The sequence below is a fragment of the Carya illinoinensis genome, chromosome 6 (genome assembly GCF_018687715.1).
Source record: "Carya illinoinensis cultivar Pawnee chromosome 6, C.illinoinensisPawnee_v1, whole genome shotgun sequence".
In the NCBI taxonomy this organism is placed as follows: domain Eukaryota; kingdom Viridiplantae; phylum Streptophyta; class Magnoliopsida; order Fagales; family Juglandaceae; genus Carya; species Carya illinoinensis.
Window position 1 is genome coordinate 27,682,911 of NC_056757.1, and position 24,245 is coordinate 27,707,155.

At 36.2% G+C, this 24,245-nt stretch overlaps 3 protein-coding genes across 12 annotated transcripts; 1 reads left to right on the forward strand and 2 right to left on the reverse strand.

The window, feature by feature from the left end:
* Nucleotides 1-380: 380 nt before the first annotated feature.
* Nucleotides 381-6,199, forward strand: LOC122313817 (beta-1,3-galactosyltransferase GALT1-like). 2 transcript variants are annotated; one of them, XM_043129069.1, is made up of 9 exons: nucleotides 381-593; nucleotides 2,104-2,238; nucleotides 2,359-3,229; nucleotides 3,657-3,889; nucleotides 3,998-4,279; nucleotides 4,775-4,903; nucleotides 4,976-5,155; nucleotides 5,315-5,422; nucleotides 5,615-6,199. In XM_043129069.1, the coding sequence occupies exons 3-9, from the start codon at nucleotides 2,422-2,424 to the stop codon at nucleotides 5,822-5,824; spliced, it is 1,950 nt and encodes a 649-aa protein (XP_042985003.1). In that variant the 5' UTR covers nucleotides 381-593; nucleotides 2,104-2,238; nucleotides 2,359-2,421; the 3' UTR covers nucleotides 5,825-6,199. The 2 variants fall into 2 exon arrangements, with proteins under 2 accessions (XP_042985003.1, XP_042985002.1); XM_043129068.1 differs by having other exon boundaries at nucleotides 2,104-3,229.
* LOC122313818 (protein DMP9-like) lies at nucleotides 6,193-7,260 on the reverse strand. Its single transcript, XM_043129070.1, has one exon. It carries the CDS (start codon nucleotides 7,038-7,040, stop codon nucleotides 6,390-6,392), a length of 651 nt encoding a protein of 216 aa, XP_042985004.1. The 5' UTR covers nucleotides 7,041-7,260; the 3' UTR covers nucleotides 6,193-6,389.
* Nucleotides 7,261-13,418: 6,158 nt separating this feature from the next.
* LOC122313403 (myb family transcription factor PHL8-like) lies at nucleotides 13,419-22,508 on the reverse strand. Of its 9 annotated transcripts, XM_043128377.1 has the most exons (9): nucleotides 17,722-22,508; nucleotides 17,069-17,154; nucleotides 15,285-16,962; nucleotides 15,032-15,171; nucleotides 14,877-14,953; nucleotides 14,734-14,791; nucleotides 14,571-14,649; nucleotides 14,370-14,439; nucleotides 13,419-14,280 (listed from the first exon to the last, which is right to left on the reverse strand). In XM_043128377.1, exons 4-9 carry the CDS (start codon nucleotides 15,168-15,170, stop codon nucleotides 13,627-13,629), a joined length of 1,077 nt encoding a protein of 358 aa, XP_042984311.1. In that variant the 5' UTR covers nucleotide 15,171; nucleotides 15,285-16,962; nucleotides 17,069-17,154; nucleotides 17,722-22,508; the 3' UTR covers nucleotides 13,419-13,626. The 9 variants fall into 9 exon arrangements, with proteins under 9 accessions (XP_042984311.1, XP_042984308.1, XP_042984313.1 ...); XM_043128374.1 differs by having other exon boundaries at nucleotides 15,285-17,143; XM_043128379.1 differs by lacking the exon at nucleotides 15,285-16,962.
* Nucleotides 22,509-24,245: the final 1,737 nt, after the last annotated feature.

A 24,245-nucleotide genomic window follows, 5' to 3' on the forward strand; every position in this document is an offset into this window, starting at 1 on the left:
AATAAATAAAACTAAAATAAAATATCTGCGTCCGGAAAACTCCAGACCTGATCTCGTCTGTCCATTTTTTTTTTTTTTAATATTACATAATATAAACATATTAAAAATATAATAAATATATTAAATAAAGTAAATAAAAAATAATAATTAAAGTCATAAATATATAATTATCGTATAATTATTTTTAAAAATAAATAAATTTGAAATAAATATAAAAAAATTAAATTTTTAATAATAAATTTTATTTCTTTTAAAATAAATATAAAATATTTATAAACTTTACGTCTATATCATTATTTAAAGTAAAATATGTATATTTGTTAAATCGAGATGAGCCTAATTTAAACGAATTTTGATCGGTAATTCAAACAGAATATACACCAACCAAGCTCAAACTGTTCACAAAGTCTTTTATTTGCAGCGTAGTCGTCACAAAAGTCAGACGACCACAAGAACCAGTTTCCGGCTCTTCTTTCTCAGTTTTCGCTCTAGACTCTCTCTCACCGTTCAGGCTCAGCGTAGACGACGCTGGTTTTCTTTGCTCGCCGATTTTCCCTCTCCCTTTACGGCATTCCTCCGTGGGCATTTCCGAGGTAACTACGCTTTCCCACTCCTATCCTCCGCTTTTATACATTTATTTTCTACTATTTTTTTGTACTGCTCAACGGTTTTCGTTTCCATTTCTGGACTTTTCGAGCTTCGGTTCCTTCCGCTTTTCTTTTTTTGCGACTCTTAAATCTTTTCCATGCTTTTGTTTATTCGACGATTTCCGGTTCCCTTTTTTTGGGCCCCGTATTGTAAGTTTAATGCTATCGGATCTGTCCCGTGCCTTTCTCGTTTGTTCAAACTCTGTCTGGTTGCCGAGAAAACTCAAGTAAAGAAAAAGTAATAATACTTGAGATTTTTGGTTGTGTTGCAATGAAGTTTGATGGTGGAACTATGCTTTTAATTAGTAAAGGTGTTTGTTAACTTCAGTGTGGAACAAAAATAATTATTATTATTTTTATAAGTATAACAAAAATAATTTTGAGATTCGATTTCCGTTATTTTCTTTCTTTCTTCTATTTCCCCCCTTTTTCTCTGCAATCACTCGGGAAAATATTAGATAGTTGAGCTGCCAGTAGCTGGCTGATCATTTTGTTTTTTTTCTTCCTTGCTGCGTCCATGGTGGCCTTGTACCAGAATGGCAATTCAGAAAATTTGGAAAGAAGAGATTTCGTTTTGAAAATTGAACAAGTTAAAAAAAATTGTATAAAATAAACCAAATAATTATATTGAATAAGATATTTTTTCAAGTGCATGGATAACTCGACATTTCTCTGTGTATCGTATCTCTAATTTTGTTTGACGAAATCCTGTGGAGTGCCTTGGACTTGGGGGTATGCTCCCCGAGATCTAAGGTTCAAATTAAAAAAAAAAAAAAAAAAAAAAAAAATCTAACATTAGAGTTTTAATTTCATAAATTATATTATCAGAATAGAGTTGTAATAGTGTGGTCCCGTGGGTCCTAAGTTGGATGATATAATTTCGTCAGAAAATATGAATTGTCGTTATAATATGGCTATTGAAAAAGGAATGTAACCACTCTCTCCGTTTTAACCGATGCATCATGGTGAAGATCTAGGGAAGTTGCCAACTCATGTTTATTGGCCCAGTTCTTGGAAAAAGATATACATAAATATAATATATATAATATCCGTCTGCATGCCCCAAACACCTTTGGACACACAACCATAGCTTTTACTTTAAAAGTGATGTTCCTTGATAGTTTTTCCGAGAACAATAGGTGAGTCAGTGGTAAATTTAGGATTATTCAGGAATGAAAACAGTGATCGATGTTTTTGAATTATTGTTTTGATAATCATCTCAGAGTTCTAGTCATTTCAAGCTCATTTTGGATATTATCCCACCAAAGGCTTGTTTCCAACTTCTACACAGAGATCTTAAAGAAAAAAACAAATAATCATATTTGGAAATATTTGGATTGTATGATCAATTAGGTAACCTCTTACATGGTTTAAAGTTGAAAAATGTATATATATCCTTTGATTTCTTAATTCTATTCACAAACTCAATTATCCTGATTGATTGTTTTAAACATAGGTTTGGTGTGGGTATCTCATGTCAGATGAGTTTTCAGTAACTTTGCAGTGGATGTGAGAACTCCAGAGAACTCATGCAATAAATAATCAGTCAGTCCAGAAGAACATGTTTGCATAATCTGGTACTAGATGTCAGGTGAGAACATACTGAGAATGGAAAGATCCGAAGCATTTACTTCCAAGAACTGAAAACTTTCTTCTGTGTATGCATCTTATGATGTGGTGTATTCACTGCTTATTTCTGTTCGAAGCACAGTTTGTTTCTTGATGCACGTTATGATCAACTGGTGCCCTTGTGGTTTCTTTATCCCGAATTGCCATGGAAATCAGATTCAAAGCTGTTGATGTGTTGTTGATCAGCAGAATGAAAAAATGGTTGGGCTGTCTTTTGGTTGCATCATTGTTTATGCTGTTGATCCTGAGATACGGTGTCATGAAAAATCCTTTTGGGGAAAGCCATTTAACTAGTCTGTTCTCACCCAATGCCAGTAACCCTCTTGAGTTGCATGATGCTGTAGTTCCACCTGCAGTTCAAAATCCAGAGAATGCTTCTACGGTGGTTCCTGCTGCTACCATAGTCTTAAGTCTCCTTGCTCAGAGAAATATTTCTACAGAAGAGGAAAAAACTTTGCAGACATGGAACCATTTGAAGCACTTAGTTAATCATTCACAGGGCTTACCTAATGCAGTAGACTCTATCAAGGATGCTGGAGGTGCGTGGAATAGCCTTATGGATTCAGTTGAAGAGAAAAGACTTCGGGATGGGAATGAAAGTTCACGTGGGAGAGGAAAAGAGAAGCAGTGTCCTTATTTTTTAAATAAAATGAACAACACAGAGCTTGATAATAGCATTTATAAGTTGAGGGTTCCTTGTGGCCTGACTCAGGGTTCTGCTATTACAATTATAGGAATTCCAAATGGTCTTCTTGGTAATTTCCGTATTGACTTAACCGGGGAATCACTTCCAGGGGAGCCTGATCCACCCATCATCTTACATTACAATGTAAGGCTTCATGGTGATAAGATAACTGAGGACCCTGTAATTGTCCAAAACACCTGGACTGTCGCTCATGATTGGGGTGAAGAGGAGCGTTGTCCATCCCCTGCTCCTGAAAAAATTAAGAAAGGTAAGAATACTGGTCTAACTGTTCATCTGACCGGATAAAACATTGATTCGATGCTTATATCTTTAAGAAAATTGATCTATTGTTTCACTTGCTTGTATCACATGGACATGCAACCTGTTAAAAAACAACTTGGTTCAGTTTCCTTTTTGGTCCAGTGTTATTCTTTTCATCATGGTGTTGAATCTTGGCAAAAAGCTTTACCATCCAACTCAATCTGGCCTTGCAGCTGGTTGTGGCCATAATACCTATTATTCAGCTTCAGTTATAGCAGTCCTTGTATTCCTAATTTTTTTCTTCTTATAATGTTGTAGTCTGCAATCCTTTCTGAATACTTCTCCTTTTGTTTACCTTCTTGAGGTCTATTTGACATTACAATTTATTAATCCTTTCCTTTGTATGCTAAAACCACTTTCGTTTGTCATGCCAGTGGATGATTTGGATCAGTGCAATAAAATGGTCGGAAAAAAGGATAGCCAGTTCACTGATATCACACATTCCAACACTTCAAGACGATCTTCAACTGTGCAAGACGGATCTAAGACCAGAAAATACTTCCCTTTTAACCAAAATCATCCATTTGTTGCAACACTTAGAGTGGGATTGGAGGGGATTCCGATGACAGTTGATGGAAAGCACATAACATCCTTTGCTTTCCGTGAAGTAATCTTCTTCTTCTTCTTTACATTCTTGCACCAGCAGTACTTTTTATGCTGGATGGATATAAGTTTCTTCTAACCTATTCTCGGTCCTGGCTTGTTATCTTTACAGACATTGGAGCCGTGGCTCGTAAGTGAATTAAAAATTTCTGGAGACCTAAAGTTAATTTCTGTCCTCGCCAGTGGTCTACCTACATCAGAGGATTCTGAGCATATAAATGATTTAGAAACACTAAAATCAGTTCCTCTCTCTCTTCAAAGACCATTGGATCTCTTCATTGGTGTTTTCTCTACTGCAAACAATTTTAAGCGTAGGATGGCTGTCCGAAGGACATGGATGCAGTATCCCGCAGTGCGGTCAGGGTCAGTTGCAGTGCGATTTTTTGTTGGTTTGGTGAGCTTTACATGTGAACTTTATTTCATTATCAGTACTGCACTCTTTAATAGAGAAAAGTCTTCTGCCTGAAAAATTTTGGTGGTTTCTTGCTACTATATGTGTGTGTGTATTCTATCTATAGAATTTGATATTTTGTTTAAAATGGAATACATATAACGGTTTTCACAGCATGCTTAGCCCTGAAACAAGTTAGAGATTAGGGAATAGATTGCCTTTAAATGTAGGCCTATTGCTGAGTTTTAGGTTTGGTTTGGATGTTAAGATGAGAATTATTAGTTTGAGATGAAAGTTGAAAGTTGAATAAAATATTATTTTTTAATATTATTATTGTTTTAGGATTTGAAAAAATTGAATTGAGATTTGAAAAAGTTGAATTGTTTATTATATTTTATGTGGAAATTTGAAAAAGTTGTAATGATAAAATGAGATGAGAATTTTTAATTTGAAAATACCTCCAAACCTAACCTTAATCAATTTTGACTTGGATTTCAGCATAAAAACCAAATCGTGAATGAGGAACTTTGGGACGAGGCACGAACATATGGAGATGTTCAGTTGATGCCTTTTGTTGATTACTACAGCCTTATCACCTGGAAAACTTTAGCAATCTGCATCTTTGGGGTAAAATCTCTGTCCTTTTACTTAGAAAGGGATAATCGTTTGTTTGGCTCATTGAATGCATCTTTTGAACAGACTGAGGTTGTTTCAGCAAAGTTTGTTATGAAGACAGATGATGATGCATTTGTCCGTGTGGATGAAATGCTGGCTTCTTTAAATAGGATCAATGTGGCTCATGGGTTGCTCTATGGGCTCATAAATTCAGATTCCCGACCAGATCGAAATTCTCATAGCAAGTGGTATATTAGTCCTGAGGTATTCTTCATTATGAAAATCCCATATTTACTATACTTGGAAATATAGAAGTCGTATATGTTGTTCCTATCTCTAGTTTCTTATATTTATAGCTGTCGACCAAATATTGTTGGCCTCATGTTTCTCACATGTCTACCTCGATTGTGTATGCTACTAAAGGAATGGCCTGGGGAGAAGTATCCTGCTTGGGCACATGGTCCCGGTTATGTGGTGTCACATGATATAGCAAAAGAAATCTACATTAGATACAAAAAGGGAAATTTGAAGGTACAGTAAGCAATCTATCATTCACAGCACCTCTCTTAGCAGTTACTTTTATACTGATGATGGAAGTCTTTTCGAAAATTGGACTTGCGAGTTGTTTATAACTCTTGTTTCTCTACCCTTCAAAAAAAAAAAAAAAAAAAGAAGAAAACTAACAATTGTTTGTCAATCGGCAAAATGAATGCAATGTTGCAGATGTTTAAGCTAGAAGATGTAGCAATGGGAATCTGGATAGCAGATATGAGGGATGTTTTGAAAGTTCAATACAAGAAAGAAGAAAAGGTCTATCCCTTGGGGTGCAAGGATGGTTATATTGTTGCGCATTACCAAGGTCCCAGGGAGATGCTCTGTTTGTGGCAGAAACTTCAAGAAGGACATGGTGCTAGGTGCTGTGGTGATCGATAAGCATAATTAGTTACGATCCTCAAATCAAGCTTTTTGAAGGCAGAAGATAACTGGAGAGTCATGGAGATTCCAACTGACCTGACTCCGACAGATCCACAGAGGGAAAAAAGGAAGAAAATTCGTTTTTCTTCAAAATTTCTTAATTAAAATGATCATGGGAAGTTTTTGTTCGTGAGAAGATTGGTGGTTTTGGAGGGTTTCCATTATTGTATATTTAGAGATATTTGTCTAGTCCAGCCGGAGGAGAGATACGCATTTGACATGACATGGAAAATCTTTTTTACGTGGGGAGAGACAGAGAGAGCCCTGTACATATATAGTTATCAGTACACTCAGCAATAGAATATCATAAATATACAGTAATGATTCCTTGTACTTGAATTGTGAATCAGTGCACAGAAAAGCTATCAATCATGAAAACAAGAGATTAATTTGCGATTACTGTGAAGTCTACATAAGTTGATACATGAACAAGCTGCGTCAACATAGAACAAATTAAGCAAACACCAAACAACCAATATATATATATATATATAGTGAAAGCAATATATAAGGAAAGGAAGAATCAGGTAGCCATGCATCCGATTCCAAATCGAGTATTTGGAAAGACCAAGAAGAGACCACTGCATAGAATCCCAACCATCAGAGGGAAACCCTCCATAACTTCATCCATGTCCTTGGCATGTCCAGGAAAAATACAATCCGTGACTCGATGATCCGAGAAAGCAATCGCCACGAAAACCATTACCGACATAATCGCATGGACGAAATCCGAGAACCCAACTCTGTACTTGTCGTCCTTTGGAACTTCCACTCCAAGCCCGGCCTTGAACACCGCTAGACCTTTCGGGGTCACGAACCCGTAGTAGACTTTGCCGTCGGGGCCTCGGAAACTGTCTGTGAAGTGAAAGAAGAAGCATGAGAGGGTGCAGAGGCCCAGAAGGGCGTAGATCATTTGGGTGCTAACGGGAGAGCACTGGCCGTTTCCGGAAACAGACGGGAGGACCATCTCAAACGTGAGAAGGGTCCCCGTTGGGAGGAAGTTGACGAGCATTGAAGTTTTGGATATTGTTTTCTGCACTCCCTTAGCAACTGCTCGCCTTTTCCGGCCAACCTGAGGAGTGGTCTGGGAAGAGGATGGGATTTGGGTCGATTCTTCCGTGGGAGAAGCGGTGTAGATATTGATTCCAATAGCGTCTTGAGGGTTGGGCTCCATTGTGCACACCTACAGCACTAGCCGAAGTGAGAGAATTATATATGGAGACGCCGAGTGTTGGCGGGGTTGGTTGTTACAGTTGAAGGTTGGGATTAGTTAACTGACTGGGAATTTCAAATTTTGAATGACATTATCAAACGGTTATTAACTGCCTCCCAACTGTTTTAATTCATTATTTTTTCACGTAGAAAAGAAAATGGGTCGTCACGAACAGTTTTGTTCACTATAGTCTATGAACTGAAACTATAAATGAAGAATGCTTAGGACCTGACAGTGTAAAATTCTACCGATAGGCCAGAGGAGGGATCATGACAATGTAACTGTCGGGAAAGAGATCAATAATTCATAATATAAAATTCATAGTGAACAAACCTATCAAAACACTTGGCGCCTCTTGAGAGGATAAGAAGAAGAGAAATTATTACACTTTTAGGGATGTAAGTCAGTCTTGCGTGTATTTTTGTAGTGAAATCATACTTTTTTCTTCTTCTTCTTTTTAACAAAGAAATGTGTGAAAGCTTGTATAGTACAGATTAGGAAAAAATAGATACTCGACTCTGAGTAGAAGATGTTTCTCTATGAGACGCAGCCAATGCTTAAGGTTTGAAGGGCCAAGTTACAAAAAAATAATAATAATAATAATAATTGAGGCACCAAATACTAATTTTCATATAATCAACTTTATAAAAAGTTAAAACACCTTTAGATGCTGGGAATGCAACTTTGGCAATAACTATCGTTCTTGTTGCATTCAATCTTACAAGAAAGATTTATGCTTCAACTATGATTTCGAAGTCATCTTTTACGCCTGTAACTACATTGTCAGGTAGAATTCATGCTTCGAAAAGGCCAAATTCAGATACAATCTTGCATATGGCCAACTTGGGTTCAAATAAAATTCTCACTTTGCCTTGCCATAAAGTCCAAGATTTAGCTGATGATATTGCTACTCCAAGAACTCTTCTTCCTCTTTATGCTACCCAAGAAGAAAAAATGGAGGAAGAGAAACTCACGGCCGTGAATGGTTTGTATTGACAGAATCACAAAATCAGCTCCAAATCTCCCTCAAATCAGCACCAATTTGATTTTAGGACAACATGTGTTGAACCCAAGATTTTAAGTTTTGTGTAATTATATATTTACGCATGGATTTTGATGATAACAAATTAATTCAAAGAATAAAGGAGTCTCAAGTTCAAGTTGTCTACACAATAGAGTCAAGTACATCAAGAAACAAAGCATGAGCAAGAAGGGAACAAGTTTACATTAAAATCATGGAGTAATATTGTAAATCTATTAAAAATTTGAAATTAGGATTAAGGCTCAAAATTAATATTTTATCATAAAACATTAAAATATATTTTCCACATGTGCATGAATATTTTGAAAATTAAATTTGAAAATTTTGAAAGATAATTGATTATCATCTTTCACATGTGCATGACATGATTAAATGTTTGAATTTTGAAAACATTAAAGATGATTGATTGTCATCTTTCATATATGCATGCTTTATTTGAATATTTTCAAAAGTGATTTATGCTCTTTTTGACTTATGCAAAAAGTAGATGATTATGTTTGAAAATTTTGAAAATATTAAAGATGATTGATTGTCATCTTTCACATGTGCATGCTTTATTTAAATATTTTCAAAAGTAATTGAAACTCTTTTTGACTTATGCAAAAAGTAGATGATTTTGTTTGAAATTTTTGAAAATTAAAATGTACTCCTTTTGTCATATGCCAAAAGTAAAAAGATTTGATTTGAAATTTTTAAAAAGTGAATGGTGTTGTATTTGACAGATGAATCTTTTTAAATTTGAATATGAAATCTCATATGCCTATAAATAGATCATTTGAGAGTTTCAAATTTACAACACCAAGATCATACAACATTCATTCAAAACTTTCATTCTCTCTTCTCTAAGCATTGAGCCTTAACCCTTATTCATTTTGAGAGATATAATTTACGTTGTATTGTTCTTATTTCACTCATTGAGAAATATTCTCTGATAACCTACACACTATCAGCTCTTGTATTAGTAAAAGGGTGTGTATAACTCTTGTGCATATAGAAAATGTTTTACACAGGAAATAATTCAATCACCACATATAAGGTGATTGCAAGTATAGAGGGTGTTCTACACGGATCCTTTGTAACGGTGTTATTCAAAGGTGTAATAGGTTTTTATCTCCACCTGAATGAGGTTGAATAGTTAATTTGAGGATCCTCAAGGGGTAGCTTGAGGTGAGGATGTAGGCGGTGAGGCCGAATCTCGTTAACATACTGAGTTTACTTCTCTCTTACTTTTTATATTTATTGATGCTTCGTATTTTGTTTATATTTTATATTGTATATTTGATTTATAATTTATAATTTTTAAATACAACTCAATTTATCCCACCTCTTGTGTCAGTCATCTGGGCAACAACATGATTTTAGGACTTAATATGGTATCAGCCCAATAAATCATTTCTCTTCTACCACCATGGCTACCTCTTCCTCAACCTCCTCCAATCAGCTTGTCTCCTCCCCTTATCTCTTTCATCATTCTAATTCTCCAAATCTCATTCTAGTTTCTAGTATCCTCAATGGAGATAATCTCACCAAATGGCAGAAGGCAATGACTTGTGCCCTTAATGCCAAAAATAAATTGTCTTTTATTGATGGCACACTCCAACCACCAGATCCTACCTCCCCAGATTATGCTTAATGGAATCAAACCAAAGATTTGGTTCTTACATGGATCCTCAATTCTATCAGCCCCTCGATTGCCAACTCCTTTGAATACCACACTGATCCTGGTGATGTTTGGGTTGATCTCACGTCTCGCTTCTGTCACGACAACAATGCCCAAATCTATCACCTCAAGAGTGAACTCTCCTTCCTGCAACAAACCACAAATTTTGTCTATGAGTACTACGACCAAATTAAACAAATTTGAGATGAACTCAATCATTTATAGAACTACCATGATCTCAAAGAATTGCAACAACAGGCTAAAGATGAACGTGTTTTTCAATTCTTACTTGGACTCAATAATTCTTTTGCCCCTCTACAAACCTAGATCCTAGCCATGGAACCTCTCCCTTCCATCTCCAAAGTTTTCTCTGTTTTATTTCAGGAAGAACAACAGTGGCTCTTACACCTGCAGCCACCACTGTCCGATCCTCTAGTTTTGGCAGCTTGGTCCATTGCTAGCTCGTAACCACCCTTCAAGGGCATGAAATGCGGCAAGGAAGGCCACCTTCACAACCCCTGTTGGAAGCTCATTGGCTACCCCTTGGCCAGGGAAACTCTCACCAAGCCCCACCCTTCCCTTCCCGGGAACCCAACGGTGGTGGAAAATCAAGCCTCTGCATCTCTCTCCACCTTGACACCCAAGCCATTTTCTACTCCCGCAACATCACTTTCCATGAACAATAATTTCATTTTTAGCAAATCTCTGACTCTCCTCTTCCCCCTCCATCCATCCTTCCCCTTCGTTTCCCTGAACCTATTTTACAACCAACCTCTCTCCCTCTTCTTCACTTAGTACTCTCAAATCTTCACCTACTACACTTCCACCTCCCTCTCTTCCTTCTTGCCACACAACTACTCGTCCTGCCTATCTTCAAGACTATGTCTGCCTAACTTTTTCTATGGAACCCATGGCATCCTCACCTGTTACACAGACCTCAAGTACTACCAATCCTTTATCTACTTTTCTTTCCTATTCACATTTCTCACCTTCTCACCTTACCTTCTTGACTGCTCTCACTACTGCTCTCACTCTTCCTCATTCTCCTTGGCGAGAGGCTAGGGTTGCTGAGATCTGTGTCCTTGAGGATAATTGGACTTGGACACTTGAATCACTCCCTCCTAGTAAGAAACCTATTAGTTGTAAATGGGTATTCAAAACTAAGTTCAAAGCGAACGGCTCCATCGAATGCTATAAGGCACGAGTCGTAGCCAAGGGCTACACTCAAGTTGAAGGCCTCGACTATCATGAGACCTTTGCCCCCGTCACCAAAATAACTACTATCCAGTGCTTGTTGGTTGTTGCTGCTACAAAACAATGGATCATTCATCAACTTGATGTCAACAATGCTTTCTCACATGGTGACCTTGATGAAAAAGTATACATGAACCCACCACCCGGATATTGCATCAAGGGGGAGTCGTGTTTGCCACCTCCGAAAATCCCTCTATGGGCTCAAACAAATTTCCTGAAACTGGTTTTTTAAACTAATCACTGTATTTCTTGATACAAGTTTTCATCAATCTCAAGCAGATCATTCTTTATTCACTTTGGTCAATCATACTAGCATCACTCTTGTTCTCGTTTATGTTGATGATATCCTGGTTGCTGGTAATAACATCTCTCAGATCGAGGTCTTCAAAAGCATCCTATTCACACACTTCAAAACCAAATATCTTGGTTCATTGAAATATTTCCTTGGACTCGAAGTTGCTAGCTCACCGAAAGGCATCTTTCTCAATCAACGTAAGTATGCTCTTGATATCCTTTCTGATAGTGGCAACCTTGGTGCACAGACTTCTCATTTTCCCAATGAACAACATTTGAAGCTCACCAATCATCATGGTGATCTCCTCCCTGATCCCTGTGTCTATCACCGGCTTGTTGGAGGGCTCATCTTCTTAACCATCACATACCCTGATATTGTCTATGCAATGAATATTCTCAGTCAGTTTATGCATGCACCTAGAATCCGCCAGATGACTGCTGCCACTCGTGTTTTTCGTTACATCAAAGGCAGTCCAAGACAATGAATTTTCTTCTCATCTTCTAGTGGAGTCCATGTCACGGTCTACACTGATTATGATCAGGCTAGTTGCCCTACCACTTGCCGTTCAACCACAAGATATTTCATTCAATTAAGTTTGAGTCTCATCTCCTAGCGTACCAAAAAAAAAAAAAACAAACTACATTTTCTCACTCTTCCGCCGAAGTAGAATATCTCACCATGGTTGTCACCACCTGTGAACTCATATTGTTAAAGCAACTTTTCACTGATCTTGGTATTCTTCATCTTGAGCCCATCACTTTACATTGTGACAATCAGTTTGCTTTCTACATCGCTCACAATCCCGTGTTCCATGAGCGTACCAGACACATTAAGATTAACTGTCACATCATTTGTGATAAGATTCGCTCGGGTCTTCTTATAGCTGTTCACATCTCCTCTCACAAGTAAGTTACTAACATCTTCACCAAAATCTTAGATCAAGATCTTTTTTATCATTTTTTACGCAAGTTGGGCATTACGGACTTCCATACGCCAACTTAAGGGGGAGTTTTGACGAAATCATAAAATCAGCTCCAAATTTACCTCAAACAACTTGATTTTAGGACAACATTTTTTTAGGACTTAGCAAAATACATAGTACCATATACACAATTGTTACCATACATAGCATGGTTATGAGTAATGCTACATACAGTCACTTTTACGTACTCTCTATGCACTCTACTAATGTGATTGGTTGCATTAATTTTTTTTAAGAGAAATTCTATTTGCAGTCCTCAAGTGGAGACTACCTATGTACGTAGCATTGCTCTTTTTTTAATACGCAAACAATCACATTAATAGAGTACGTAAAAGAGTACATAAAATTGACTGCACATAGAATTATTTATTTATTTTTTTAACAGTTTGTGAAAGCTCCATGTTCAATATTTCCACATCCCGTGCTTGAGGAGTGGAAGGTGGGCAATGTTTATTGGCGTTGAGGGTAGGCAACATCATTATTCAATCTCTTGGAAGCAAGGCATAAATTTGATACAGTTCCTTGAGGGATTCATGTTCATTCATATGCAAGCAAAACGCATGGTTTGGACAATAATTCCATATTTTTTCACTGGATGAATACTAATGAGTAATGATGTTGCTGCTATGATGATATATAAACCCATCTTAGCTTTCTTGCCTATGCTATACAACAGAAAATTTCACCTAAAGGTATATACTACTTCATTGCCTTAACTGGTATAGAGAGAGAGAGAGAGAGAGAGAGAGAGAGAGAGAGAGAGAGAGAGAGAGAGAGAGAGAGAGAGAGAGAGAGAGAGAGAGAGAGAGAGAGAGAGAGAGAGAGAGAGAGAAATTACGCACCTTTTGCCTCCGTTTTTACAATATGCATGGTAAATTGTAAAAATTAGCAATTTTCACTCTTGATCGTTAAGATTATTTGACTGTCCTATTTTTATAAACAACCTTTTCCTACAGTGTGTTCCAACTGAAACAATTTGATCCTATGATGTGTTTGTTGGGTTTCCCGCTCCCTCCTTTTGTATGAATCATTTTATTGATGTAATTTTGCTTTAAAATAAGTAATTCAAACAAAGTATATATGTTATAGGTTAAGTTCACAAGTAATTTCTCACAAGCATCACTTTTACTGGCAGAGTATGCTAAAATTGAGAGAGATCTATCAACAAACTATATATTGTAATAGGTTCTTTTTATATGAACATGCCTTCCAACGTTCTTGGGGGCCCATGCATGCACCAATATACATTTTATAAACAAAAGATTAAAGACTAAGTTTACTGGGTAGACTTTATGACCAGGACCATCTGTATCATCAAGATTCCCAGCCGTTGCATCGTTCAATGCCCTTGCAGTTTAAGTCTATTGCTTTTGGACCTGAATCAATGTCATGCTGATATCGGCTATTGAGATCAAGTTTCTCCAATAATCCAGATTTTCTCGGAGGATTTCCACTTTTGTCTCTGTGGGTTGGTGATCTTTTAGCAACGGGTTGTTGTACACAAATACCATCAGAAATGAAACTTCTACTTCTCTTCCTCTCACTTGCTTGATTGCTTGCATCAGTTCTCCCTGACTTGTCTTCTGGGTGAATGTCCATTAACGATAGTTTAAGAGTAGTTGCATTAGACATCTGGGGGTCACCACTCTCTTTCATTGGTCGCTTCTCTTCCTTTCTCCCAGAGCTTTCAGACGATGTCAAGGAGCTTTCCATTGAACATATTGTGCCTCTAATTTGTTTTCTCTCGGTGTCTTTAACACTAAAATCTCCTGTTTCTGTCAATTCTGAGATTGAAGAGCTCGGGCAACCAGTGTTAACAATTGAGACCAAGTGAGACAGTTCAGCTTTTGCTAGTTCTAACCCGTGAGGAGAAGAATTATACCCAGTAAGTGTTTCCTGGGCTTTCTTTAGAACTGATTGTAAGTACTTCCCTTGGGCTTCAATTCTCAGCTGCAAATGTCTCTGTACCTGAAGACAGAATTCTAACATGATTGGCATGTTTCGGCATACATACACGAAATTAACATATATGTAATGGATCTATTTATTAGTCCTACCTCAATCTGGTCATGCAGTTTCCTTTGGACTTCCATTTGCAATTGGAGAGCTTGAGCAATCTGCGAGCTTCTGATAAACACAAAACTAAAATCAGTAAGAGCTCTTTGGGTTATAATTTTCCATCCAATTTTTTTTTTTTTTGATAAATATAATTTTCCATCCAAATTATCAAAAGGATGTGATCTAACTCTAACTATTACTCATTAATCTGATTGTGGGCTGCATCACTGACTTCCCGACTGAAATGCCCATCTGTGGCGGTCTGAATCTTTCCATAATCTGCACCAATAACATGACAGATCGGAACCACAGTGGGAAGCATATAAAGGGCAATGATTGCTTCATTCGCTGAATTAAAGTTACCCTTTTCCTTATTGTCACTGCAGGATTCTGGCTGTTGGCTTTTCCCCAGCCTATATTTCTGCACATAAGAACACAAACATACAGTTTTCTGTTTGGCCACATGAGCAACAAAACTTGATATAATTATTGCGAAGGGAAATTACCTGTAAATGACTCTTCAGGTGGTACAACGTCAATCCTGGAATTCCCATCAATCTCATCAGGCTCTTTGGTGTTGCCTCTGGCCATTCATAAAAGATGTTAGAGACTAAAAGTATGATCATCAAATTACAGCGGATCAGCAAGCTTCTAGACTCACTTTCTGCCCCTCCAAGTTGTTCCACTGCTTCAACAAATCTCTGATGAAGTTCTGCAGTCCATTTTAATCTGGGCTTTGCATCTGTTGACAGAACCAAATTCATTTTCTGATTTTGCATATTCTGCAGACCCGTTTCCATTCTGCGGATGAGATATGAGTAGAAGACTGAAACATTAAAATGGGTTTTGATAAGCTCTGCCTCGATATCTGGCAGCTATAGTTCTCTTTATAATTTGGAGTTGTTAGACTGTACCATGTTCTCACTCCATATCTACAAACATTAGTGGGGCCATGTTGGGGGGAATATATGCCACGGGGCTACGGCTCATCCTTCCTTCCATTTTCCATTTCATATCAACTTTTATTTCTTTTGTTTTTTTTTTTTCTTTTTTCTTCGACTTGGAAGAGGTGGAGAGAATCTCTAGTGGAGCAAAAACAGAGAAAGCAACACAGTATAATTCGAGTCTTAAAAGGAGAGAAGAGGGAAAGTGTGTGTTTTGTTTTTATCTTCTTGTTTTCCTCTCTCCCGATTCCCTACTGAATTAGATAGTCCCACCATGATGAATAATGGGTGCAACTTTCCGCACAGTGAGACGCTTTGAAGGAAAAGAACTAAATTGATATGGATACTGTAATGGATATTTCTTTGTACTGTCTGCAATCCAAAACCAATTGTGGTGTGGCAGGCAGATTCTTTTGGTTCTTAGTAGAAATAGAGGAATCAGGGAATCTCACCTTGGGTTTCAGGACCCATACTTGCACTAATTTTCTTCAAAACATGAGCTAAGAAGAACCAAATCAGCTATTTAATTGAAGGTAGAATGTGATACTCCTACGTAATAACCGCAATTGTTTCTTTCTTTCTTTCTTTCTTTCTTTTTTTTTTTTTTTTTTTCTGAAAATTGAACACAGGAGTTATGCCTTTGTAAGATTATCCAAATACGGGAATCTCTGGCTCTCAGTTTTATATAGAGAGGCTGTCAATACCCCCAACAGGTGCAATAAATCCATGGCCACTACCTTAAAAGTATCTGAACTTCCATATTATTCAATAATAATAACAACAGAATTAATAATAAAAAAGACAACAAATTCTATATTCTTTCAACGGGACTGTGAAAGCTGCTGCATGATTCAATTATAAAGAGAGTTGGAGATACATCTCATGCTGAGATAAGTTCTAGCATTGTAACCAACAGTCTAACATGGACCAAAGCCCCCTGGTGGTTGCAATACATAGCGAAAATCTAACAAGCTATATTCTAGCCAGCACCCCATGGCATTTGTGTGACAACCACATAAAACAACACGATCCCCATTGAATCTCCCTTTCTCTAATTTGGATAAACACAAACTCATAACGAAATGACAGACAAAAAGATCAAGAATTTATGGCTGCATTCACACAAAATAAAAGACCCATAAAGAAATATATTCCAAAGGGTGTCTCCGCTTTAATTCTGTAATCCATATCAAAGCAAAACTGAAAGAAAAGAAATGTTCACCTAGAAAATAAAAGAAGAAAAGGAAAAGGGTGGCCGCAATGGCCAACCACAATTCGTAAAAGTTAATTGTATGAGTATCAGATCAATCTCCAGATTTCTTGGGTTATGGTCAAGAGTTTGATCAGTGGAATCAAAAAACAATGATTGGTCTTCAAGTGTTTCCATCTGACTGCCAAACATTCAGTTGGTCTGCTGCATTGATAAACAATTTCTGAGGATAGATAGGTCATCCATTTTAAGCAGCAAAGTAAATTTTAACCAGGCAATTAGAAGATACAGACACTTTTTAGTTAATGAACAAATTAAGATATAAGTACAAGCGATGTCTTTGAGTCAAGTGGTGGGTCCAGTTTATATGCAATAGGGAATTCTTCTGGAGCAAGCATCTGCTTCTTCTGGCTTGAACTATTCTTCCTCGGTGGCAAGCTCATAGTTCACATTCAAAGAAAGGAATATAATCATTGGAAAAATGTAATGGTATGTGGACCAAATGTTTGAAAAACAAGAAAAGAAAGAAGAGTTATTGAAGTACCTTTCTCTTTAACCAGCTGCTGTACTTGAAGCCACTTTCTCCCTTTAATATATTCCATAACAAGAAAAGGAGATTCTGGAATGATGCTGGTATTTTTTAGGTCAGTATGAGAAGGTCCGGTGAATCAAGAGTCATTTAAACAAAGTTGCCTCATCAATTATTATTCTTTTGGGGACCCATTGGATGCAATCTCACGAATCCAAAAGCATGGAAAGAAGATGAGAAGAATATGGCATCCGGAATCAAAAAAGAGAAATAAAAGGAACTTGTGACCATCTCACCAAAGAATAACTGGAATAGTAATTGCTAAATTTCATGTCAAACACAGCCACTGAAAATGAAGTGAGCATCATGTTACCATCAGTTTTTTTACTTCTATGTAAGAAGTTTAGTATGGAATATTAAAAAAATTAAGGTTATTCCATCTTTGGGGACAATCTGAGAATTATCTCCCCTTTTGGAACATAGATAAAATCATAATCTATATTCAACAGAAATGGCCACTAATCACCGAAATCCTATATATAAATGGTATACAATTTAGCTAGCATATAAAAAAAAAAAAAACAGAAACAAAAAATAGAACGGAACAGAACAGAACAAATTTTCTAAATGATCAAGCCAAATATATTTACCAGAAAATGAAAGAATACCTCCAATGGTTGCAGAAGGTTGAGAAATTAGTGTTCAGAAGTTCAAATCATGTGTCTAATGGTAAACTGTTGAAGCAAGGTTTAAAATCTGTCTATGACGTAGTATATATAAGCTAGATCCAAGAATCTAAGGTGACAAATGGCTTACATGGGGATAGAGATGACTGATTACTCCGCCACAACAGTAAATCTCAATTGTCTCATTAAGTGGTGTCCCATTTGTAGAATCTTATGAAACACGTCTTTGTCCAAGACCTCCCAACTTGACTGATGGAGACAAAATTGAATCATGCAGAAAATTCCCTTGAATAATTCAGGCAAGACCAACTCATTGCTGATAAATTGATAATTCCAACTCCCCAGATTACTTCTTACTTGACATGACTCAACCCCAAAAAAGAGCTTGGCTCAGAGGGACAGGTACCGAATAGTACATTAGTAGAAGCAGCAGCAAATTGCAGGAGGCCCAAAGTTAATATGAAAAACTTACTGCCCATACAAGTCTTACTTACAAGTTCTAACCACAGTAATCAGTATTTATCCAAATTGGAATGTGGCAAATGCTGTCAAATGGTATTATGAACATAGAGCTGTGGTCATTGTTGGTTTTACTTTCCAAAGTTGGTTCAGGTGAATGAAAGTTCTGGAATGCCCTGTGAACTCATTCTAATAGTAGGCTCCTTCTTGTTTTCCTTAATTTGGTTGTGTCCTTCTTACCATAAATGATTGCCTTGAATTTCATCCTCACTCTTTCTTTGAAGTAAAAAGGAGATAATTACAAAAAAGAAAAATGATATTTACAGTCCTAGGGTGTTCAAGCTCCGCACACTTGGTTTGAAAAAAGCGGGTAAATCTAGGACCCATATGAAAATATTATTTTTCTAATGGTGGACCTCACTATTTTTCAAAGTGAGTGCGCAAAGCTTGCACACCCTAAAACTATATCATTACTCTACAAAAAAAAGCTTGAAGAAATAGTTAATGATCCCTTTTCTTTCTCATACTTTTTACGAGATAAGTAAAGATATTAAAGGATCTTAATCCTTTATTATTTATATATAAAGAGTTATATTTCCCCATATTATTAAGTAATTATGAATTGTGTTAAAAATTATAGGATGCTTTTTCTGTTTAGAAAGACATGACTGCTTCCATCATACTAATGAAAGCCGGCAGGTTACACTATCACTAAGAATCAAGTTTTCTTTTTTCTTCACGACTAATGAACACATTTTCCCTTTGTTGACTTTTGTTGACTATTTCATGTAAAGATTGAGCAAGGTAGTTTGATGAACAAAGTTCCTGAGGAAGAAGGCCCGGTTTGGTTGGGAACACTATTCAAAAGAACCATCTTGAACCTTGGTGGGAATGACTACTTCAGTTTACAGAAGAGTAGCGCAATTATTTAGGTCAGAGGAGATGCTCAGTCACTCTGAAAGGGAATCCAGTCAAAGTAATTATCCCCAGGAGAGCCATCCAGCAAGAAAAGCTCGGCTGAAAGAACCACTAGGTAACTCGGGAAGACCAGCCCAGGTATTGGGATGATCAGGAGGAATGCTGTTCAGGAGAAAAGCCAGACATGCTCAGGTTTCTGTCATACTACCCAGAGAAATTCACACCTAAGACTAGAATGGTAGCTCCAGTGAATTGGAAATCATCCCAAATGTTAGAGATAAAATTCATACCTATGAGATAAGAGCAATGGGCTCAATTGAGATCAATGAAAACCTACAATCATCAAAAACCAATGGCCTTGATGAGGAAAGTGGTGGCCAACCATGTTGAATTGTAACTGGAAGATAACAGTAAATACAAGCAAAAGGTGTCGGATCCTTAAACACTCGGTCTCTTCAGTCTTCCCGAAAACCCAATTACATTTATTCTAAGGAAAACAAATATATCAATAGGGAGAGGATTATGTAGCTTCACAAGGACAAAGATCAATGCTTTGAAAATTGTATATGTAATAGATTGTTTCAACCAAAGTATAAGATACGTTTAATTTGGATATACCATTTACCTAAGCTCAAAATGATTTGTTAAATTATGCATATGCTACATGATATGCAAAATGAGATTGTGTCAATCATCCGATTTGGAATTTATCAGTGAGCAAGCTCTTTGAATGATTCTCACACCACTGAAGCTATTCATATTCCTCAAAATATGGCTGATGGGGGATCCCTTTTCACCATTCCTTGACAAAAACATTTACTGGAACCAGTTTTACTTATGCAGTCAAATTTAGCTTTAATAGCAACCATCAACATTTCAACATCTTATACCCTAAAGCCAGGCCTAGATGTCCAGCTCGGCAATGGGATAACCCACTCCATACCTTGGTGAAACTTTCATTGTATTGAGCTTTACCTTCCTAAACTGAATTATGAACTTTTAGACTTAAATGCACCTTAGACAATTGAAATAAAAAAATACAAGGTTTTTTTAGCAGAATTATATGAATTGGGATAGATTCACCCAACACTTGGAGGGAGTCATAGAATCTTATGCAAAGCTATACCAAAAACCCAGAGGCTGCAAGCAGTATTTATGTTAGTAAACTGACAAGGAAGATTCATCTTGAACTCAAGTTGCACCATCCAATAGAACATCTCATAACATATCATAGTGACAGTTGATTGGTTTTTCTCTCCTTTTCTTTTTCTTTTTGGTGGCAATGGTTAGGAAAGTTGAACAAGTTCCAAAACCAAACGTAGTCTTACATTTTCGTTATCATAGTACCAAAGATGTCTAGTGCTTATATGGACTGGAAACAAGGGTATAATGAATCTGTGACATGATTCATAATTCATATGCAAAAACAGAAGCCCTTCAGTGCATTTTGTGGTGACTTAGTGCAACCGCGACCCTAAATGAACAAGTTCTGGGTATTTACAAAAATATAAAGCACTATCCCTTCAACTTTTCATCAACTGATATATTTAATGCATATTTATGCATACTTAAATGCCATGATACCAACATTGAGAACAGAATTACAAACATATGTGACGTCCAGAACAAAGGAATTACTTCTATACATGTAAAGAGGGATCATATAGCTAAACATCAAGACAAGTTTGTAATCTAAACAGCACTTCACTGAAGCAAAGGACCTCCCTATTTGAAATCAATTTTTCTCAAAAGCTAATTATTGTTAATATTTTTACATAGATTAAAGGGTAAATTTCACTTTCCCCAGTTACCTGCCACCCCAATACCACTTTCAGTCTAAATTTTGACTAGATACAATTCTTTCCCAGGAACTACCACTCATTGTCATTTACTCCCAAAACTTTGATTCGGTACAACTCAGTCCAATCGTCACTCATAAATGGTATCTATTAAGGAGAACCTATTAGCAGGCTAAATCCCAGTGGGACCAGTGGGATAGTAGTTTGTCAAGTTGTATACGAGTCAAATTTTAGAGAGTAAGTGACAATGAGTGGTAGTTCGTGGAGGAAAAATATTAACCGTAGATTGAAAAAGGGAGCCATAATGCATTGGTAGTTTGGTGCTATATGGAATTTCTCCCATACCAGGTACTAATTATGTTAATTCTTCTACTGGAGGTTCTAAAGCTTCTTGAGCCCCCCAAAATATTTACCAACCAACAGAAACAGAAAAACACCCACATTTCACTAGAAACAGAAGATGAGCTCTTCCATACAAAGCCTGATCGTCCAATTCTCAATTCCGAATTTCTTCTGCTGCAGAATTAACCTATTCAAGAAGTGCCATTGGCCCATTGCTATCATCAACAACCAAAGAAATTGGAGGTTCTCAACTCAGTGAAACATACAAAACCAATTTGTTGCGCACCTTCTTTTAGCTAGATATGGCATCCTCCATGATTATGAAAGCCAAGCCAATTGCATTTACCACATACCTTGAGACTTCCCAATAGCTAATTACCCCAATAAAATCGAAAAAAAAAAATACCCGAAGAAACACACGACGTAAGGTTTTATGAGATAATGCAAAAATCCAAACACATACAATTTTAAGAACTGAGTAAATAGGTTGCCATATTTCATTAGTAGGTCTCCACGTGTTGAAGGATTGATTTAAGACCTGGAAATGGAGACTCCGCTATCTTTGGAGAAAATAAACAGACACCCAGATGAAAAGATTGGGTTTTGACAGAAACCCAACAATGTAAGTCAATGACAGATCATGGCTGACAACTTTGAACAAACAGTCAGATTGAAAACCTTACGAAAAAGGAAGTGGAAGCAAAGGGAATTACGGACTTTACACGAAAGAGTGAAAGACAAAGGCTTCAACTACAGGTTGGTCGCGCTGGTATCAAGCTAAATGCTCGAGTCTCTTTTATTATTGTTGTTGTTGTTGGCCTAGCAAATTCAATCGCAAGAGATCACAGAAACAAGTAAAAGTAAACACACAAAATGCCTGTGAAAATTTCTTCATTTGCTGCAGGTCACTGATGCTGTCTCGTCCTTTCCCGCTCTGCGCGGAGCCGCGGCCGATAAGTCCCGACTCCCAAGGCGTAGTAGACACATCGTTTTCTGAATTCTGATGTACTGAAACGAGGTTTCGGGTTGTTGAGTGCACTCAAATTCTCTAGTGACTAGAAATGTTTGCGTCTTTATGAATTCTCCTGCCAAAATGAACTTCTTGACGCAAACTTCATCGTGACTAAAGAATTTCAAGAAAATCATTACCATAACATTATACTCTGACTAGAATTTCAAGATTTTGCTGCCTTTGTGCGGCATGGAACTTACACAAGGGCTTAAGTTTCAGCTCTCAAAGGCCTTCTCTTATTTTATCAACTCAGTTTGATCTAGCTAGAAGTTGAAACGAACTCCACACTAACAGTAAATTGGATTAAACGAACTCCATTTGTTTATACGATTATTCTCATCTCATCTAAATCGATCTTATCTCATCATTATATTTTTTTAATTTTTATATAAAATAAAATAAATAATTTAACTCTTTTAAATTATAAAATAAAAATAATATTAAAAAATATATATTTTAATAATATTTTATTCAACCTTTTACTTTATTTCAACTCGCCCTTTCTAAAAAAATAAACTAAATAAATTAAGGCTTGGTTTGAGACTTATATAACCTAAACTCTTCATTTTCCATATAAATTATTCAACTTCTAATTAAAAATAAGAAATACAAATAAAATAGAAATTATAATATAAGATAACATGTCAACATGTCATAAAATTATTACTATGTAAGTGGTTATCCAATTTTTTTCTTTTTTACAAAGGTTATCCATTTTATGAGGTCCAATTTTTTAAGAAAAATTTGTGCAATTTCTTACACGGAAGTGTAACTTAAATATTAAAAACAAGAAATTTTAGTAGGATTTCTTGAAGACGTCCAAAAAGTATTTCTTGAAAATGTCGTAAAAATCTTACCTATACTGTAAACATATTTTATGAAACTTGAGTTTGAGGAAAAAAAAAAGTTCAATTATTTTTTTAATCAAAGTTAATGAAATGAAGAAGTTTTAGTATTAATTAAAAAAATTAACAACATAAATAATAGAAAAATGTAATAGAGAAAAATATCTTAGGAAAGTGGGAAGAGAGAGAAATGTTGTAACACCCTAGTCTCGAAGGTATAGAGAATTAGCTCTTGTAACCTAAAATCATCTCTAATAACACAACTAAAAATAATCCAAAGGCTCTACAAAATATAAATTCATTTATTCAAACTAATATATATGTTCCTCCACCAAAATACCAAAATAACATAAAATAATAATTCTACTAACTAAGACTCTCTAATAGATAATTGTACCATTTGTCACTTATTCCTCTATGATTATCAACTTTGCTAACACTTCCTATTCTTGACTTCCAACTGAGGCATCAATATTATCTGAAAAATATTGTAGAGATAAAGAGTAAATTATCAACAACTTAGTAAGCAAAAGACATATATTAGTGTGTAAAAATGAGCATTTATAGAATTCCGAATGCAGAATAAAACATTTATATTTTCAAAATGCAGAATCAGAGCATGTTATAAAAAATATCAGAGTGAAAGTTCAAAAATTTTCTTATTTAAAATTCATTCGGCATAGCATAACTGAAACATCACATCATAATAGAATTCCATGTTTAACCCTCGTAGTAAGGTTATGCAAATCCTGGCAGCCAACTGAGCAGAAACAAAATGTGAAATCTTCTCCTTATTCATTCTCGAAGTCCCGAGTGTGCACACAGGAAATACCACGTAGAAAATCATTTTTGGCTTCCAATGTGGGTGCACCAAAAATAGAAAAGTTGGTACTAACCCAAATAGAGGCCAAAATTTTACACCCGTGGTAAAGTCAGAACAAAACAAAAACAAAATGTTATGCCAGAGTTTTTCAGAAATCACATTATATCATATCGGAGTACGGAATATATTCAGAATACAACAGAACTAGATCATCGTCAAATAATCATGTACAAATTTTTATATTCGCTTGTTTTACACAGTTCAAAAACAAAATGCCAAAGAAACAAGCTCATGTCTATATCAGTCAT

What these genes read in the sequence shown, in the direction of transcription:
- LOC122313817 (XM_043129068.1), top strand. Translation starts at nt 2,422, where the DNA reads ATGGAAATCAGATTCAAAGCTGTTGATGTGTTGTTGATCAGCAGAATG. An exon ending in CATCCTTTGCTTTCCGTGAA is followed by an intron (nt 3,890 to 3,997) that starts GTAATCTTCTTC and finishes TTATCTTTACAG; the next exon opens with ACATTGGAGCCGTGGCTCGT. An exon ending in AGTGGTATATTAGTCCTGAG is followed by an intron (nt 5,156 to 5,314) that starts GTATTCTTCATT and finishes ATGCTACTAAAG; the next exon opens with GAATGGCCTGGGGAGAAGTA.
- LOC122313818 (XM_043129070.1), bottom strand. Translation starts at nt 7,040, where the DNA reads ATGGAGCCCAACCCTCAAGACGCTATTGGAATCAATATCTACACCGCT.
- LOC122313403 (XM_043128374.1), bottom strand. Translation starts at nt 15,170, where the DNA reads ATGGAAACGGGTCTGCAGAATATGCAAAATCAGAAAATGAATTTGGTT. An exon ending in ACCTGAAGAGTCATTTACAG is followed by an intron (nt 14,792 to 14,876) that starts GTAATTTCCCTT and finishes TCTTATGTGCAG; the next exon opens with AAATATAGGCTGGGGAAAAG. An exon ending in CAGTGACAATAAGGAAAAGG is followed by an intron (nt 14,650 to 14,733) that starts GTAACTTTAATT and finishes TTATTGGTGCAG; the next exon opens with ATTATGGAAAGATTCAGACC.